The sequence below is a fragment of the Petaurus breviceps genome, unplaced genomic scaffold, assembly GCF_028583685.1.
Source record: "Petaurus breviceps papuanus isolate PSGF00001 unplaced genomic scaffold, PetGlider_PUasm1.0 90825, whole genome shotgun sequence".
Taxonomy (NCBI): Eukaryota; Metazoa; Chordata; class Mammalia; order Diprotodontia; family Petauridae; genus Petaurus; species Petaurus breviceps.
The window spans coordinates 22,258,769-22,277,127 of NW_027187353.1; the positions used below are offsets into that span (position 1 = coordinate 22,258,769).

Sequence of the window (18,359 nt, forward strand, 5' to 3'; positions counted from 1 at the left end):
ACGGCATCAACAAAAGCAATCAACTTGAGCTGATTATTGGTCTTTCTATTATTTCCCCTAGATAGATTTTGTTTCAGTTCAATGCAATAAATAAATATTCATAAAGCACCTGCTAAGCAAAAGAACCTGGAGAAGATCAAAAGACAGATAGAACAGATGCCCATTTTCTAAGTAACTTGCCAAAGGTTACACGGCTAGTTTTTTTGCATGGGTGTTAAGTGTCTGAGGCCGGAACCAAACTTGGGTCCTCCTGATTCCGGGGCCAGCACTTTACTCACTGCACCACCTAGCCACCCCTAGATGCCCAATTTTCAAGGAGCTCACAAACTAATGTAGGAAAGGAGGGAGAAGGAAGATACATGGACATACAAGGGATATGAGCAGGCAGTTTTCAGAAGAAGAAATCAAAGCTATCTATAGCCATGTGAAAAAAATGCTCTAAATCACAAATAATTAGAGAAATGCAAATTAAATCACTCCAAGGTACCACCTCACCTTAGCCTATCAGATTGGCTAACATGACAGAAAAGGAAAATAGCAAATGTTGGAGGGAATATGGAAAAACTGGGACACTACTGCAATGCTGGTAGAGTTGTGAACTGATCCAACCATTCTGGAGGGCAATTTGGAACTATGCCCAAAGGGCTATCAAACTGTGCATATCCCAAAAGAAAAAGATTTATATGTATAAAATACTTGTAAAAATTATTTTTGTAGGGGTGGCTAGGTAGGACAGTGAGGAAGAGCACCGGCCCCAGCGTCGGGATGACCTGGGGATCGAATCCGGGCTCAGACACTTAGCACCCACACAGAAACACCTGGCCGTGTAACCTTGAGCAAGTTACTTAACCCCAATTGCTTTAAAAAAAATATTTTTGTGGTAGCAAAGAATTGGAAATTGAGGGGATGCTCATCAATTGGGGAATGGCTAAAGACGCTGTGGTATATGATTGTGATGGAATGCTATTGTGCTATAAGAAATGATAAACAGGGGCGCCCAGGTAGCACAGCGAGTAAGAGCACCGGCTCCAGTGTTGAGAAGACCTGGAGATCGAATCCTGGGCTCAGACACTTAGCACCCACCCAGAAACACCTGGCCATGTAACCTTGAGCAAGTTACTTAACCCCAATTGCTTAGGGGCGGCCAGGTGGCTCAGCGAGTAAGAGCACTGGCTCCAGTGTCGGGATGACCTGGATCAAATCCGGGCTCAGATACTCAGCACCACACCCAGAAATGACTGGCCGTGTAACCTTGAGCAAGTTACTTAACCCCGATTGCTTAAAAAAAATAAAATAAAATAAAAATAAATAAATAAATAAAAAAGAAATGATTGAACAGGATGATTTCAAAAAAGCCTGGAAAGACATACATTAACTGATGCAAAGTGAAATGAGCAGAACCAAGAGAACATTGTACACAGTAACAGCAATATTATATAATGATCAATTGTGAATGACTTAGTTCTTCTCAGCAACATAATGATCCAAAACAATTCCAAAGGACATACAATGAAAAAATTCTACCCACCTCCACAGAAAGAACTGATGGAGTCTGAATGCAGATCAAAGCATACTAGTTTTCACTTTCTTAATTTTTTATTGGGATTTTTGCATGTCTTCTTTCACAACATGACTAATATAGACACATGTTTTGCTAGACTGCACATGTATATAACCTATATCAAATTGCTCACCATCTCAGGGAGGGGGAACATCAGGGAGGGAGGGAGAACACTTGGAACTCAAAATTTTTTTTAAATGAATGGTAAAATATATTTTTACATGTAATTGTAGAAAAATAAAGTGTTATTTAAAAAGAAAAAGAAAAAAATTACATGGACACAGACTTTTAATCGAGCCTAAATATCTCTACAATTCATAGCATTTCTAAGAAAAGTGCCCTTCAGATCTTGGCAAGCAAACCTGAATGCATGCTGATTGCAGCAGCAACTTCAGACTGCTTTTATATCAGTCAATTTTAGTCTGCACAAAAGACCAGAGATTTGTTCTAAACTTGTGCCAGGAGATTATGTGTGAAACTGTGTATCCCAAATTCTATAATTCATGAAACAATATTACCAAGTAAAAGGAATCAAGCATATAAGGAGGAGAGCCAGGTCATTCTTTTCTTCAATCTCTGAAAGATCCTCAGTTGATATTTGCTAATGAAGCAGGAAATGTTTAAAAAAAACTTCCATCATGACATAGCCAATAACAAATAACTCCTAGATCGAAGAAGTGTAGGTACTCCTTTTATTCAAATTAACAGTTGGCCTGGATGAAATCCTTGGGCCAAACTCCTCAGAATGCTCTCTGGGATCCTGGACCAAAGCTTCAGAGAAAAGAAGACTTAGGAGAATGGATTTTATGAGTGTTTTCAAAATATTTGAAAACTGGCTTGTGGGAGAGAATAGATTTATTTTGCGTTGCTTTAGAAGTCACAGATGCAACCAGTGGCTGGGAGTTCCAGTGACACAGATTTCAAGCTCAACATAATGACACATGAAAGTGTAGGACTGTTTTCACCAATGGAAGGGATATAAGTGCCCCATCACTGGAAGTGTTCCAACAGCAGAAGCCAGATGACCATCTGTCAGAAATGTGGGAGGAAGAATTCCTGTACTACAGAAGTTTAGACTAAATGACATTCAATACTCTTTCCAACACAAAGACCCTATAAAAACGAGGAAGACCGCTATCTATTTTGTATATATCATCTACGTTCCATATCATCTCCCTTCATAGAATGTTCACTCTTTTAGTAGCAATGCCTTGGTTATACCTGCTTTTGTATCCTCAGCGCTTAGCACAATGCCTAACACATATGGTAAGTATTTAATAAATGCTATTGACTTGGGGTGGCTAGGTGGCGCAGTGAATAGAGCATTGGCCCTGGAATTAGGAGGACCTGAGTTCAAATCTAGCCTCAGACACAACACAAAAACTAGCTGTGTGACCTTGGACAAATCACATAACCCCAATTGCCCTCCAAAAAGCAAAAAAAAAAAAAAATTAAAAAAACAAACTTTGGTTAAGTGTCAAGGCTTTCTGGGAGAGGGGAGGGGAAAGAATTCGGGGAAATTTTAAGTGATGTAAAATAAAAAATTTCTCATTCAGGAAGTCTTCCCAGATTAGGGATGTTGCTTCCTATTACCTCTATAGCCCTTAGAGGGCAACATATTACCTACCCTAACTCCATCAAACCAACCATTAACATTGAACAAATCTAGGGAATTGAAATCTAGGGAACCAAATTGATGGGTATAGACTGCATGTTAAAGACACACATATACAGAGTGTATACATAAAATCATGGTGGTTAAAACCTCTTAGAAGGGAGCATCCAGGACACCTCAAGGTTCTATCTTGAGTCTAATATATGTGTTCAAATTTTTTTAACAAAATCATATAATTACATAATGTTAGTTTTCGAAATGGCACCTTAAGGGTCATTTAGACTCAAGTCCCTCATTTTACAGAGGAGGAAACTATATTAAGTTAAATGATTTGTTGGTGGTAGTTCACTTGTATCAGCTGTGACAGATCCTTCATGACCCATTCTGGGGTTTTCTTAACAGATAAGAGTTTACCATATCCTTCTGCAAAGGATCCAGTAGACTCATTTTGTCAGGCAATCAGAGGTTAAATGACTTGCCCAGGGTCACACAGCTAGGAAGTTTCTGAGGCTGAACTTGAACTCAGATCATTCTAACTCCAGGTCCAATGCTCTACCCACTGAGTCAGTCAACAGCTACTTCTTTTTTTTTTTGCTTTTTGGAGGGGAGAGGGCAGGGCAATTGCAGTTCAGCGATTTGCCCAAGGTCATACGGCTAGTAAGAGTTAAGTGTCTGAGGTTGGATTTGAACTTAGGTCCTCTTGACTCCAGAGCTGGTGCTCTATTCACTGAGCCACCTAGCTCCCCTGCCACCAACTACTTCTATATGATTTTTAGAAGACTACATATACATAGTTCCATGGCAGAACTGGATCTCCCAACATCCACTAGATCACTATTTCTCTCACCAGGAACCGATTTGTCCTTGTCAAAGTGCTACACCCTAATTGTTAGACTTCCAGGGTTCAGAGCCACATCCACAAAACCACAACAGCACAAACTAACTTCCTACACAATATCCCTTTCAGGTGCTTATTACCTTTCATCTGTGGATTCTGTTACCCTCAAGTCACAATTATCACAACAAGAAAACACTTGAGGCATTTCAAGTCAGCCCCCAAACTCACAGAAAGAACCCCTTCACTAGCCAGGCCTCCTCTAACAACATCAATTCAGTTCTGTTTTGATGGACACTTTATTTCTGGAGACTTATACAACCCCACTGGCCTGGTTGCTGCCTCTTCTCAAAAACATATCCTGGCTCTAATCCATAGGACTACAACCACAAGGAAAAATGACAAAAGATTTCCTCAAATTGTGACAACAAAGTGTATCTATTTTATAGATAAGGAAGTGGAGGCTCAGGGAAGCAAAATCATTTGCCTCCAATTGCAAAGTTAGACATGAATCCCCATCTCCTGCCTCCCAGGGCCCCTTCCATTTCATCTCACTGACTCGCATTCTAATAGACATACTTAGCTCCAAGTCCAAGCAACATTTGGAGGGAACTTCAAGGCCAAGGCAGTACCAAGCAATCCTCCCATCCTTCCCTCCCACCAAAGTGTAGAAATACCAACTACTTACCCACTTGGCAATTGGACACCCCTGAGAGCTTTTTCCTTCTTTGCCTGTATAAACGACGACTTCTATCCTAATCGCTCTTCCTTTTTCACCATATCTGAATATAAAAAAATTGAAGAAGAAACCTGATGCAGTACTTTCTGAAATTCAAAGCTCCTCAGCTGAATATGAGTCAGATTTAATCAAATTATAACTAATGACTTGTGCACTCGGGACAAGCAGCACGAAATATGTCCAGAACAAATAGGATTAAATGCCCCCAGTTTAGTTTGAAGTGGAGAGGGGGAAAAAGAAAGAGAGGAGGGAGAAAGGGATAGAAAAGAAGGAAGGAGAGAGAGGTGGAGGGAGAGACAGAGAGAGAGAGAGAGGAAGGGAGAGAGGGAAAGAGGGAGATGAAGAGGGAGAGAGGAGTTCACGAGGGCTCTTGAGGCTTCTGGCCAGACTGGGCTAGGGAAGAACTCACTTGGGGTGCTGTGACAGGGAGGGGAATGAAAGGACAGAAGGAGGGAAAGAAGCTGTCAAGTGATGCTTCAGTATTTTAAGGAGTTATTCTTGGTAACCAAGTACTAAGTTCAGTTATTTCTATATAGATGAACAACTCAGAGTGCTGTCTGAGCCCCTTTTAAATTTCAGAGCCTTGGGACAAGGTGCCAGTTGTCAAATCTTCATTTGGGTTAAATAACAAAAGGATGCATTTTGAGGATAAAGCAAAATTGGGAAAATGAGTGGAATTCTAGAATCTAGTATTAAAGAAATACCCAACTGAACAAGTAGAGAATAAAGAGGTGATCACCAATTTAATATGGATTGCTTTATCAAGAAATGGTTACACCAGATGAATCCTGTCTCCTTATTTGATGGGTTTACTAGACATGGAGTGTTCTAGAACTCCTTAACCTTTTTCCATGCATGACCCTTTTTTCACATTTTGGCAGTGTTAGTCAGTGTTGTGTGGCCTGAAGACCTGAGCAGTGAAGAGTGAATGCTATATGTTCAGAACCAAGGCTGCAGTGTTGCACTATGCAACATGGGTAAGCACTGTCAGAAACCCCTCGGATTCATTACACATTTGATTTTTAATTAATTTTTGGTCATTGTGAATTCAGGAACCTTTTGCTGTTGCCATATGGGGTAGAGCCCCACAGTTTAAGAAGCACTGTTCTAGAGCAAGTGTTCTTAATCTGGTTTTGTGTGTCCTTGAACCCCTTGGAAAGTCACTCTGGTGAATCCTATGGACCCCTTCACATAATAATTTTTCAAAAAATAATTAAATGAAATGACACATTTCAATCAGAAGTTAGCAGAAATGAAGATATAATTTTTCCCCATCCAAATTCACAGACCCCCTGAAATCTATCCCTAGGTTTTGAGGGGAGGGATCTTTGAGCCCCAAGGTTAAGAAAACATGGTCTAGATATATTTTACATAGCTTTACAAAATATCTGATGTGCTATTCTTGTGGAACACACAAGAAGATATAAAATTGATAATGCAATTAGAGGGATTCAGAACTGGTCAAATAGTTGGAGCCAGAAAGAAATACTAAAGAGTTAGACCTCAGCTTGAAAGGAAGTGTCTATTAGCCCATCCTAGGGATCAGTGCTTGGCACTGTGCTAGCTAACAGATAGCACACTTATCAAATCTGCTAACAACATAAGGCCAGGGAGAACCGGGAACATGGTGGGTAACAGAATCAGGGCTCAAAAATATCTTGATATGCTAGAATGGGGCTTTTCCCTAAAGTTTTGAGAACTATTTTCCAGAAGAATTCATTTCCTTTGTAATCTCAATTATTTTATGCATTCAAAAAACATCATTCTGAAAGGAGGCAAACAAAATACATTAGAACTGACTGCCAAAGGGGTCCCAGACAACAAAAAGGTGAACAACTCCTGGGCTAGAACATTGACCCCATACACTAAGATGAAACTTAATGGAGATTAGAGTGTAACAAAGTTCTACACTTTGGTTAAAAATCAATTTCACAGGTATGAGATAGAGTAGGCATGACTAGACAGTAAGTCATCTGTAAAAGGTGTGGAGATTCTAGTGGCCTATAAGCTCACTGAATCAACAATGTGATATAGCAGCCAAGAAAATTTATGCAATCTTGGCTTACTTTAAAAGAGGCAATATCCTGGGTGAGAAAAATGATAATGCCACCACACGCTGCCCAGCCCAGGCAGGCCACATCTGTAAGGAATATGCTCAGATTTGGACACTGGTTTAGGAAGGATACTGAGAGACTGACAATTGTCAAGAGGAGATCAGAATGGTGAAGGACCCTGAGTTCATGTCACACATGGATCATCCCAACAGGTGTTAGAGCAGAAAAGAAAAGACTTAGGGGAGACATGATAGTTGTCTTCACATATTTGAAGAGCTGTAAGGTAGAGTGAGGAGATTTATTCTGTTTTTCCCTAGAGGACAGAACATGGAATAAGGGGCAAAAACGGCAAAGGAGAAAATTTGGGTCTGATCTGAGGTAAGGGAAAACTTTCTAACAATCAGGCATACAAAAGTGCAATGGGCTGACTCAGGAGGCGGAGGGGTTACCCTCAAAGGGGGCCTTCAAATGGAAGCTGGATCACCTTCTCCAGGATGGATTGGAGAGGGCTTTCTGGTTCAGGAAGGATGTTTACTAAATGCTTCTGAGCTTCCTTTCAGCACTGATACTCTGTGCAATTTGCAAAGATGCAAATACTTTTGTTTGCAGACTTGTTTGTAACATGAATGAAGTTAGCACAATAGCGTCCCTCTTTTCCCGCAAGCTTCAACCCTGGAACTAGTGGAATTTTAGGTCAGCAAAGCAAGTGTTTTATTCTTCATGGGTCTCACTTTCATTCTTCCATTATATGTTTAGTCTTTACCACATTTTTAATGATGCCACAGCTCTGGTGAAAGTAAAGGAATGTACCTGAAGTATTGGATTCAAAGCAAGTAATATGAGAGTGAAACAAAGTCAGAGAAGACCAATCAATTTTGCTTTGTGCAAAATTCTTTTATTAGGTGGCTATGTTTTAAAAATTAATTTTTTATTGATGTATTTTACATTGCCTAATTTTCTCCCAGTATTCTGCCTTTTCCTCCATACAGAGAGCACTCCCATATAACAAAGAGAATTAGCCATCTATGTTTATAAAGAATGAATAAGACCTACAATTATCCGGGGAGAATGAGCAATTCTCTAGGACACCAAGAGGACGCCACTTGACAAGCTCCCCCTTCTTGTGCCTTAATTAGCATGTATTGACAATCATTCACCTGGCCTGGCTGAACAGTTACTCTCAGAAAGCATTTATCTGCATTGAATCAGATCCACAGTCCACAGATCTATCATTTCCCTGGTGTGGACACCTCCTCTACCATTGCAGATTATGACTGTCCATGTTTTAATAGGTCTTTGTTAGTTCTGTAGCCAAATAAACTTCATCAACCAACCTTCTGGTGACAGAGCTCCCCAAACTTAGCTAGGGTGGTCTTCTACCCAAGGCATAGAGCCTGTCACCTGACTTGTATGTGAAGCACTTCCCTCCTGGGAGGACCATGCAGACCTTGGTGCTCAGTGGACAATGTTTTCAAGAACCCAGGTTCACCTCTGAAGCACAAGGCCAATGGGAGTGTAATATGGGACTCTAATGTCAACAAACTCAAAATTAAGGCTTTTTGTTTTTGGTTTTACATACAAGGAATGATTTTTTTCCTCACCTGGCCTCCATGATTTCCCTGACAGCAGCCACACTTGGTCCTGTTCCAAGATGTGTATAGTATGGCCCTTCATCTTTTTCTATAATTTGTTCTGTGGAAGGAATAATAATATTAAACTCAAAGGTTAACAGAATTGTTCTTTAACAGATGCAACTGGGAAAGTTATGTTTACTAAGTTTGGGGGCTTTTTTTGAAGGGCAAACATGAAAGAATGTAGTCAAAAGTATCACAACAGAATTCTTTCTAGATGTTGATAAGGCTTTGGTGATGTCCGAGTTCTTGCAGGAGTCCACCAGATTGACTGTTGCTGACCCTAAGATACTACCAAGCTCCTGCTCTAGCTCTTCATTGTGGAGTGAAAGGGACCCCGGGTTCTTGAAGGCAATGCCAACAGAGTGCAAGCTTTAGAAGGTCTTTGAATAGAGGCCCAGTGACCGACCATCTGTGTGTCTGTGGTCCAAAGACATACCTCCCCTACCGAGTGCAGAGAGGCTCTTCATCAGGCTGGACAAGATCTCTCTAGGGTAAAAATCCCAACCCTTCTACACTGGTGGAGGAAGCGTCCACACTGAAGAGATCATGGAACCTTGAAGTATCAAGATCAACGAAAGAGGCAGAAAGATGAGATGGGGAACATAGGGGTCTTCCTGGCCTACTCTCTCAGCATCCTATTCCTTATCAAACCCTATTTCTTCTAGGAGGAAAAAGGAGAATCCATCATGTTTACTTTCCTATTCATTCATTCAGTTTTTACTGTCCTCGATTCCATAATCTTACAAATATAGCAGCTTTTACATTCTGCCTAAGGGCCACCTTTATTACAATTCAATTATGAATTACCTGCAGCAATGGAAGGAAGCAAGTGATGCAAGCAGAGGAAACAAGGAATGATCCCAAATCCTTTCTCTTAGGTCCCTGGAAAGCATCATCAACAAAAGCCCTGGCCACCCAGAACCCTCAGGGAACGGGCTGTTCACAAGATCTGCTCCACAGATGATTGCTAACTTAGCCCATGACAACCAAAACAACCTTTCTTTTAGTCAATGTCGGGGATGCATTACGCACATCTGCGAACAGCGAATACTAAACACAACTTCATGTTTTTGTGATTGCTCAGGGTCATCTTCACTTCATCTTTGTTATTTGCTATGTAATTACACACAAGTCACTTCAACTCTCTCAGATACAATATGCTCATTTCTAAAATGAGGAGACCAGATCAGATGATCTCTCAAGTCCCTTCAGCTTGAAAACCTATAATCAATTAAGGAAGTACAACAAAGCGTTCAAGGGTTATTGAGGTCTTTAGAGCTAATTACCTCCATATAGAGTAGTCTCGGGCTGCTTTGATTTTGGAGTTGTATGCTTTTTAAAGAGAGATTCTTTCCCCCTTGATTCCTCCCTTATCACAATTGTGGCTGTCACTTCTTATTGCTGTTACCATGGCTGTCTCTAATAGCACCCCTCTCTTATTTCCCGTTTCTAATCTGTTACAAGTTTGGAGACAGGATAACCAAGCTTCTCAGGCCTGTTTGTCATATGTGAGTCAACAGACCCTGAGGAAGCACGAAGTGCAAGACATCAGTTCTAGAACATGGATTTGATACATAATTTGACTGCTTAAAGGTCTTCCCTACTTTCTTCCTGTCTTTCAATTGTGTTCTAAACAGATAAGGTAGCCAGAGAGCTGAGTTCTAGATGCCTGAGACAGAATTAAAATGTTTGCAGTAGATTCATCTTTGTAATTATGTTTAACTCACACTAAGAAATTAAAACAAGACTTCACTCCCTTAGCACACACCAGCTGGCAAAACAAGCAACCTGAAAACATACTGAATGGTAGAAGACTAGAATTTCAAAGTTTTTCTATTTTCTGAGGATAATTCAAGAATTGACAATGATTTGTGTTTCTACCATTATAGAAATTCTGAATGATTAATTTACTTGTTGTCACTTAAAAGTTGGGAAGTATTTCAAAGAAAGTAGATCCCACAAAATATGAAGCAGAAATCTGTGACCTTCAGAAAGCCATTTCAACTTACTGGGAAACAGTTTATTTACTTATAAATGACAGAGTGGACAGAACATTTGGACCTAAAGTCAGAAAGAAACACTAACTGTGTGATCCTGGGCAAGACATTTAAATAACTCTGCCTCAATGTCCTCATCTGTAAAATGATAACAATAAAAGCATCTGCCTGCTAGGGTTGCTGTGAGGATCAATGAGATAATCCTCACAAAGCATTCCACAAACCTTAAAGTGCTGTACAAATGCTATCCCTACTATATATAAGAAATGAGTTTGAGCTGAATGGCCCATGTGGCCCATTCTAGCTCTCACACACTGTGCTCTCTCTAGCTATGACTCTGTGACTCAGATGAAATGCATGGTCATCACCATCTCCTCTCTGCCTCCCCATTCAGGATCCCACTGAAAGAGTCACATGCTCTCAACAACATGACATGTCCCAAACTCTCCCCCGAGTCTCATAGCACTTCTTCACTTGGTGTTGTTTCTCCTCTGAGAATGTAACAAGACTTGTAGTCTTGACTTCTATCGACAATTTACTGATACTCCAGATGAGCTGTGCTATAGCCCAGAGTTTGCTTTAGGTGAAGGTTCCCTCCCCAGACATGCATCAATGCTCTCCCACAGCTCAGAGGTCTGTTTCATCAAATGCTATGGCCCAAAATGTCATGACCAGGTAGTTAATCTTCTCAGATCTTAGTGAAGAAAGTCCTCAGATGACAAAAACATACAAATCTAACACCAAGTTTATGCTTAAAGTCTTTCCAGCTTGGTAGAACTTGTTAGGGAATGGGCTTAGCTGACATAGCCAATGAGAGAACTCAGAGCTATCTATATGCCAAAATAAGGCATCAGAGGAAGACTTTAATGAAGGTTCCTTATTGATATGAATAATAATAACTTGTAATCAAGGCTTACGAGGTACTTTCAACACAAATGTCTTATCAGATACAGCATTTTGCACTCATTTTTAGAGATGAAGAAAATGAGGTAAAAGTAGATTGTCTGGAGTAAGAGAGGGAGAGAGAGAAAGGGAGAAGGAGACAGACAGAGAGAGAGAGCCAGGAAATAAGCCCCATTATCCTAATTCTACATCCAGCATTCTTTCCATGACTCTGTGATGCCGCTTCTATAAAATGAAAACACCAGTAGCCTACCTCACAAAATGATTGTGCCAAATAAATCACTAAACCAGTTTAAAGCATTTTGCAAATGCTTACTCATAATAATACTTTTAAGTTTGGGTAGGGAGGGAAGAGGGCATTTTTTTCTCATTTTCTATCAGTACAAACTATATTAGTTGTATTATGACAGATAAGGCCCTTGGGGAGTGTGCCATGGCACCATGTTATATATAGATGAGATTTCTTTGTGATAATGAGGTCCTTCTGGTACTTGTAGTAACTGAACTCCATTGGATGTACATCCTTGTGTTTACCAAATTCTATGCTACTACTATGATGGAGGGGTCTCTTAGGTATTGCCTTCTTCGCTAACAAAGGGAAAAGCAGTTCTATTATATACTTTTGTAGGTCATTCTTGGGACTGATAAATCATGTTGCAACAAAGTCAGAGCATTAGGTTTTGGTTCAAATCTACCACTCATGGCAACCTTAAACATGTTACTTTCCCTCTCTGGGTCTCAGTTTCCACAGATGCAAAATTAGAGATTTGACCTGGACGAACTAAAGTCAGTTCTCTATCTAATGATATTTGACATTAAATAACAATAACTTATAGGAGTCCAGACTTGAGGCAATGACCAAATTTAGTCACTCAGACTACTCACGAATCATATTACATTTTCAAATGCTTTTAAAAGGGTTTGTCAGAGAGATCCATTCCCTCTCCCCCTCCCCATACCCCCAGAAGCAGGATGCCTCAGGGCTCTTCATCCCAAAATTGTAGATTATCCAGATCTGTGTTCATGTCTCAATGATATCTCCCCCTCCCCCCTTTAATCCTAATAGTCTTCAGACACAGAAGATAACAATCACTTGGTCATCAGGAATGATCAAATAAATTTAAGAATAGAGACAAACCCTAAGGTGTTATGTTTTTTGAAATTAAAGAAGAAATATAAAACTGAGCTTTGCTCCAGCAAAATTTAGTCTCATTGCTACATCTGGAGATTCAAAGTTGATTAAATATTTCAACTTGTTACAACATAGGGATCATAATGTAGCCAATATTTTATTCAAAGCTTCAACCCAATATTCAACCCAAGTTACATTCCATTTTCTCTCAAACTCTAGGAAAAGAAGGAGCAAATGAATCCCTGTGAGAATATGAATGCCTATTTATACACAGCTGATCCACCAATAATATTTCAAAGACCATTCCAAATGTGAAGTTAGCCTCTCTTTTTGGTAAAGTGAATAAATATAACAATGCCCATACATATTTCTATAATACGTTAAAGTTTATGAAACACTTGCCTCACAAGAGCCCTATAGGACAACAATATAACCAAGCTTCATGGAGTTTCAATGATTTGCCCAGGAGTATACAGATAGTATCTGTCAAACAAAGGCAGAATTTGAACCCAGGTCTCTCCCGACTCCCAGGTATGGTGTTATTCCCATTACACCATTCCAGCAAAGAAAGTGATTAAATATATTACATGCTTCTGCAGCCCTTTGAAGCTTATTTAGCCATCAAGAAGTTGGCTTTGATACAGGCAAAAAATAGCAGACCTAATTCTGACTTTGGCAGAGGCTTACTTGAAATCAAGTTAACAGTATGAATGGTTTTGAAAACCCTTAAAAGTGTATGTATGTGTGTATTATATGTGTACATATACACACAATACATACATATTATACACATACATATACTCACTATATATTTATATATGCACAGACTGGCTCTATATACACACAAATATACATATATACATATACTAATGACATACATATATTGTGTGGATACATACACATATCAGAGTTTTTATATGTGTATGTATATATAATAATAAAAATAGTCAACTCTGACATTTTCATGTAGAGTTCTAGCAAAGACCCATCAAATCTACAAATGAGCCAATGGTTATAAAAAGACTGACTTTTTATAGAGCAAAAGACTATGAAGTATCATTCAATTCTGTCATTTTACTCTAAAGCCCATAGGAGAAAAAGCCTAGTCAAAAGGCACTTACCAACACAGCTACAGCTTGGCAGTTCAGATGGCCCTTTTTTTGTGGGTGTATCAATCAGATTTTTGGTAGGGGTGTCTAGGAAGGTCATTGGGGATTCAAGGAAACAGCTCAGTGTGTTCTTTCTTGGGGAATTCCCCGAGTCGCCAACACTGTGTGAAGCGATCGCTCCTGAACTGCTGGATGTCCCCACTGTTGTTCCACCTGGGCATGCTGCATTTTCATTCCTGAGAGTTTGGATGGTGCCCAGCACCGGGGAGTCACAACTGGGAGCAGGCAGCCTTTGCCATCTCTGACTCCTTGCTTGCTCTTCCGCATCCTGCTGAAACTGTGTTTGGTCTTCACCAGCTGTAGCACCAGCTCTCTGGCTGTATTGATTAAAAGACTGATTGACATTCACTGATGGCTGTACCTGAGAATTGTTACCTTTTTCTGTAAACACCTGCACACTGCCGCTCGATCTGCTTAAAGGGGACTGTGTGTATAAGTGGAACAGGGAGAGAGGATCTGTAGAGGACCTGCCACTCTGCTGCAAACCCACCGGAGCCACACCTCCCGCCAGAGGATCTATACCCTCTATTTTGGTGTGTTCAGTGAGCTCTTCAAAACCAAACAGTTTTTCCTTCGTTTTCTCCTGTGCTGACTCAGGTAAATGTCTGTGGAATTTTATCTGAGTAAGGGGAAGAAATAGTTTTTTATGTTGTGATGATAAAGTACTTTGAGTGAGTGGTTTTGGGACTTTGGTAAGTAAAGGGTTTCTCTCTATCATTGTAGCATGAAATTCACGGGAGGAAATGTAGCCTAATCTTCGAAGTTTAGACCCTACCCAGAGATCGTGGAATTTCCTGTACTGCCATGCCAGGTGCTCCCGTTCACTCTGGTCATTTTGTTGACTGCTCTTAGCTTGGGGTTTTTTCTTTAGTCTCTGTTTCCAAGTGGTAGATTTCCCCCTTTTATAGGAGGATGATTTTTGCTTTGTCAATAATGAGCCACGATTGTTCCTTACAGGGACAGGTGGTTTCTCTTGAAATGGGCCTTGTTCTTGGTTGTATTTTTGCTGTGTATTGTGATGCTCAAGACTGGGAAATGTCTTTGCACTTTCTTTTTCCTCCAGCTTTGCATTATTGGATTCAATAATGGATGCAAGTTGGGTCAACTGGGCAGCTACATCTTCTTCTATCTGACTGTGAGGGGTATTCCTATAAGACAAATTATTTTTGGAGTCAAACTTTTTGCTAGTGCTTTCCTGTAATTGCCTACAAAATGCCAATTTGCTACTTGTTTGTAAACCATGTCCACTCTTGGCACACCTGCCAACAGTAATTCTCCCCTGAAGAACAATTTCTTTGTTGCTGTGATTCCTGGAAGAATTTGAACTTGGTTCTATGATAGATCCTGACTTGGTGACTCTTGAAGATGCATGTGTCTTAGAGGTGCTATGATTTGTCATTAAACTATTGTGCAATTTAGAATTATTTTGGCCATTGTATAGCACTGGCTTCCTAGGAGTTTGCTTTTCCGAGGAGGGACAGGGATGTAGGACCAGGGAATCGATTTTTAAGTTTGGATCTTGGAAGTCTTTTCCTGCAGGGGATCCTACAGAACACAAAATTGCTTTACAGCTGTGAAGCAAATTTGTTGTCACTTGTGCAGTGTCTTCATCCTTTTCTGATTTAAATGGTGAAGAATTTTCAGAGGGAACTTCTGATAGCTTAGTAAGGGCTTCTATGGCCACAACCTGCTCTAGCGTGAGCCTCCTGTCCCTCATCAGTGACAGAAGACAGGGCTGAAGCAGAGAATCAGCTTGTGTTAGCTCTCTGATGGGTTTGCTTTCAGGAACTTCTCCTTGGAACCCTTTTTCACATGTAACTACATAGGATGGATCTTCCTGGGCACTGATGTTACTTTTCAAAAATATGTCTGTGGGGTCTTGAGTAGAGTGACAGCTAGGGTCTGTCTTCTTTATCACTAAAATACTCTCTTCCCTCTTAAGGTGAGCATGGCAAATTCCAGGGACCAAAGCACCTGCTCTATCCTCAGAGCTCGTAGTACTGCCCACAGAGGGAGTGAGGTGGCTTTCTGTGTCATGATCAATCAAATCAGGAGTTTTTTCAAACTTGACTTTTTTCAATGACACATCAGCTTCAGCTGGTGAGTAGTATACATTTTTAATGCCATTTTTAACAGTTTGTGCAAACAATTTTGGGGGCTCAGTGAGGTCACTCAAAAGGTTTTTTTTCTCATTGTCTTCAGAGTTTTTCAAGTTTTCAGTTGCAGGACCACTGATGTCTCCTTTGACATGGATGGTCAAATGTGATTTCTTGTTCTCTGACCATTTTTCTACTTCTATACCTGTCATGGTGTCTTCTTCATTGGTCTGTACATTTTCAAGGATGTTCTGGTTTAACTTCAACCTTTGTTTTTCACCATTACCACATTTACTGTTTTCCATGGATTCTGACCTGGGGCCATTTACTAGTTTGTTGTCTAAATGTATCTGTAAAACAACATAAAAAGTCAATGTAATACAATCTACTTTAAATATCTGAAATTAGAAGCACAAGGCATTCAACATATTAAAAAAAAAAACATTTAAGATCAATGCTAAGGCTGTCACTATATAAAGTACCCACTTACAGGGCGGCCTGATAGCACAGCGAGTAAGAGCACCAGCCCCAGTGTCAGGATGTCCTGGGGATCAAATCCGGTAGCACCCACCCAGAAACACCTGGCTGTTTAACCTTGAGCAAGTTACTTAACCCCAATTGCTTTAAAAAACAACAAAGTACCCAGTTACAGAAAGAACAAATGGATATGTAAAAACTTATGTATATTGTTACTATTCATTATAATGGTTATTTCCTGTCATATTGAACACTTCCAAAGATCAAAATGTAACCCATCCATTTGATAAATTGGTATGGTCAGAGAAGTCATTGCTAGGTGGTCAGTCCTCTGACAATGACACATTTAGCCATCTTCAGACAGAGGGAGCACATTACAAAGCCACCTCAAATCTCTGTCAACTTAGCAGAACCTGCCCGAGCTTGGGCCCTGCTGGCAATGATTTTGAGCCACAATCACCTTTCTACAACCAAGAGCCCCCAGAGTACAGATTCAGGGAAGGATTTACTATCTTTCATTCTCTGAACAATAACTTGTGCCAGATGCTGTCAGTATTTAACATGTGACAGAATCTTTGCTCCTGAGGGTTGGATCCAAATGTAAATGAGAAGAATGAAATATGAACCCATTGGGATAAGAAACTGTGAGGAAGATGAACAAGCCATTCTAAGAATACTGAGACAACAGGCAAAAGTGACAAATTAACGAATTTAACAAACTTTTCTTGTTTGCCAACGGTGACAGCAAATTTTGGGGGGAAAGCCTGCAAGTAATTGCATGTTTACCATATTGGCTAGCCCCACACCCTTATACTGTTTTACAGTTCCATGAGAGTGAGAATCTCTTAGTCCCCATTCTCAAGTATGTCTACAGGTATATCTGAGTGGAGGCCCTACACACAGAGGAATGTTAACAAATATAATAAAGAGCATAGTGATCAAAAATCATTTGATTCAACAAACCTTACTCTAGGTAAGGCCCTGAGTTGGGTTCTAGGAATACAAAAATGAAAAATAACAGCATTTGCCCACAAGGAGCTCATGCTTAAATAATCTAATAAAAACCTAGATTTAGTTATTCCAGTTTCCTGGTCCCTACTAGAAGGCAAGCACTATGTTTTCATCAAAAACCCTAATAACAATGGTAGGAAGGTAAGGTTGGGAAGAATATAAGACACACCAATATAGAGTAAAGAATAATTTCCCTGATTAGAGAGTGAATGTTCCAACTTCATCCATGTACTTTTCCTCCCCTATTTATGGTTTAGTGTATGTGTAAGTGGACTGAATAATCACGATTACTATTTGTGTGCTTGTTTGTTTTTGAGTTCCAAATTCTCTCCTTCCCTCCAACTCCTCCCTGAATCATTGAGAAGGCAAGCAATGATATCAATTATACATGTGAAATCATACAAAATACCTCCATATTATGTTGCAAAAAAAAAAAAAAAGAAAGTGAAAAAAATTATACTTCAGTTTGCACCCAGATTTCATCAGTTCTCTCTCTGGCTTTGAAATTATCTTGTATTATTGTATGATTACAGCAGCTGAAAGCTCTGGAGGAGAAAATGAGGCTGGTGACCTTTCACAGCCCCCCCTCACACAAATCTAAGTCAACTGCAAGTCATGTCATCATTTCCCTGATGTCACGGTCCTCTTGCAGAATGAAGAACAAATACAACAACAATAACCTGTGATTAGAGTACCTAAGTCTTTCACAGCTGGTCGTTGTTCTGCTCATTTTGCTTTGCATTAGTTCATTGGGTCTTCACAAGTTTTCCCGAAATCATCCTCCTTATTACATCTTATAGCACAGTGGTGTTCCATCACAATCATATACAACAACTTGTTCAGCCATTCCCTAACTGCAGACCATGCCCTCAATATCCAAGTCTTTGTCATCACAAAAAGAGTCTCTATAAAACACCTTTTCCTTTGATCTCTTTGGGATATAGACCCAGCAATGGCATTGTTAGGCCAAAAGGGATGCACAGTTTTATAGCCCTTTGGGCATAGTTCCACATTGTTCTCCAGAATGGTTGGACCAATTCACAACTCCATCAACAATGAGCTATTGTTCCAATTTTTCCACATTCCCCCCAGCATTTGTCATTTTTACTTTCTGTTATGTTAGTCAATCTGATAAG

The 18,359-nt window shown here is 40.0% G+C and overlaps 1 protein-coding gene across 4 annotated transcripts in view; it reads right to left on the bottom strand.

Moving 5' to 3' along the window:
* Nucleotides 1–18,359, bottom strand: part of TET1 (tet methylcytosine dioxygenase 1) — a 177,605-nt gene that overhangs the window by 88,934 nt on the left and 70,312 nt on the right. For all 4 annotated transcript variants that reach the window (XM_069071480.1, XM_069071481.1, XM_069071482.1 and 1 more), the window contains 3 exons: nt 13,592–16,085; nt 8,406–8,496; nt 4,700–4,793 (listed from right to left, as the gene is read on the bottom strand). In XM_069071480.1, the coding sequence (XP_068927581.1) occupies nt 4,700–4,793; nt 8,406–8,496; nt 13,592–16,085 (2,679 nt within the window). The remainder of the gene's footprint in view (nt 1–4,699; nt 4,794–8,405; nt 8,497–13,591; nt 16,086–18,359) is intronic.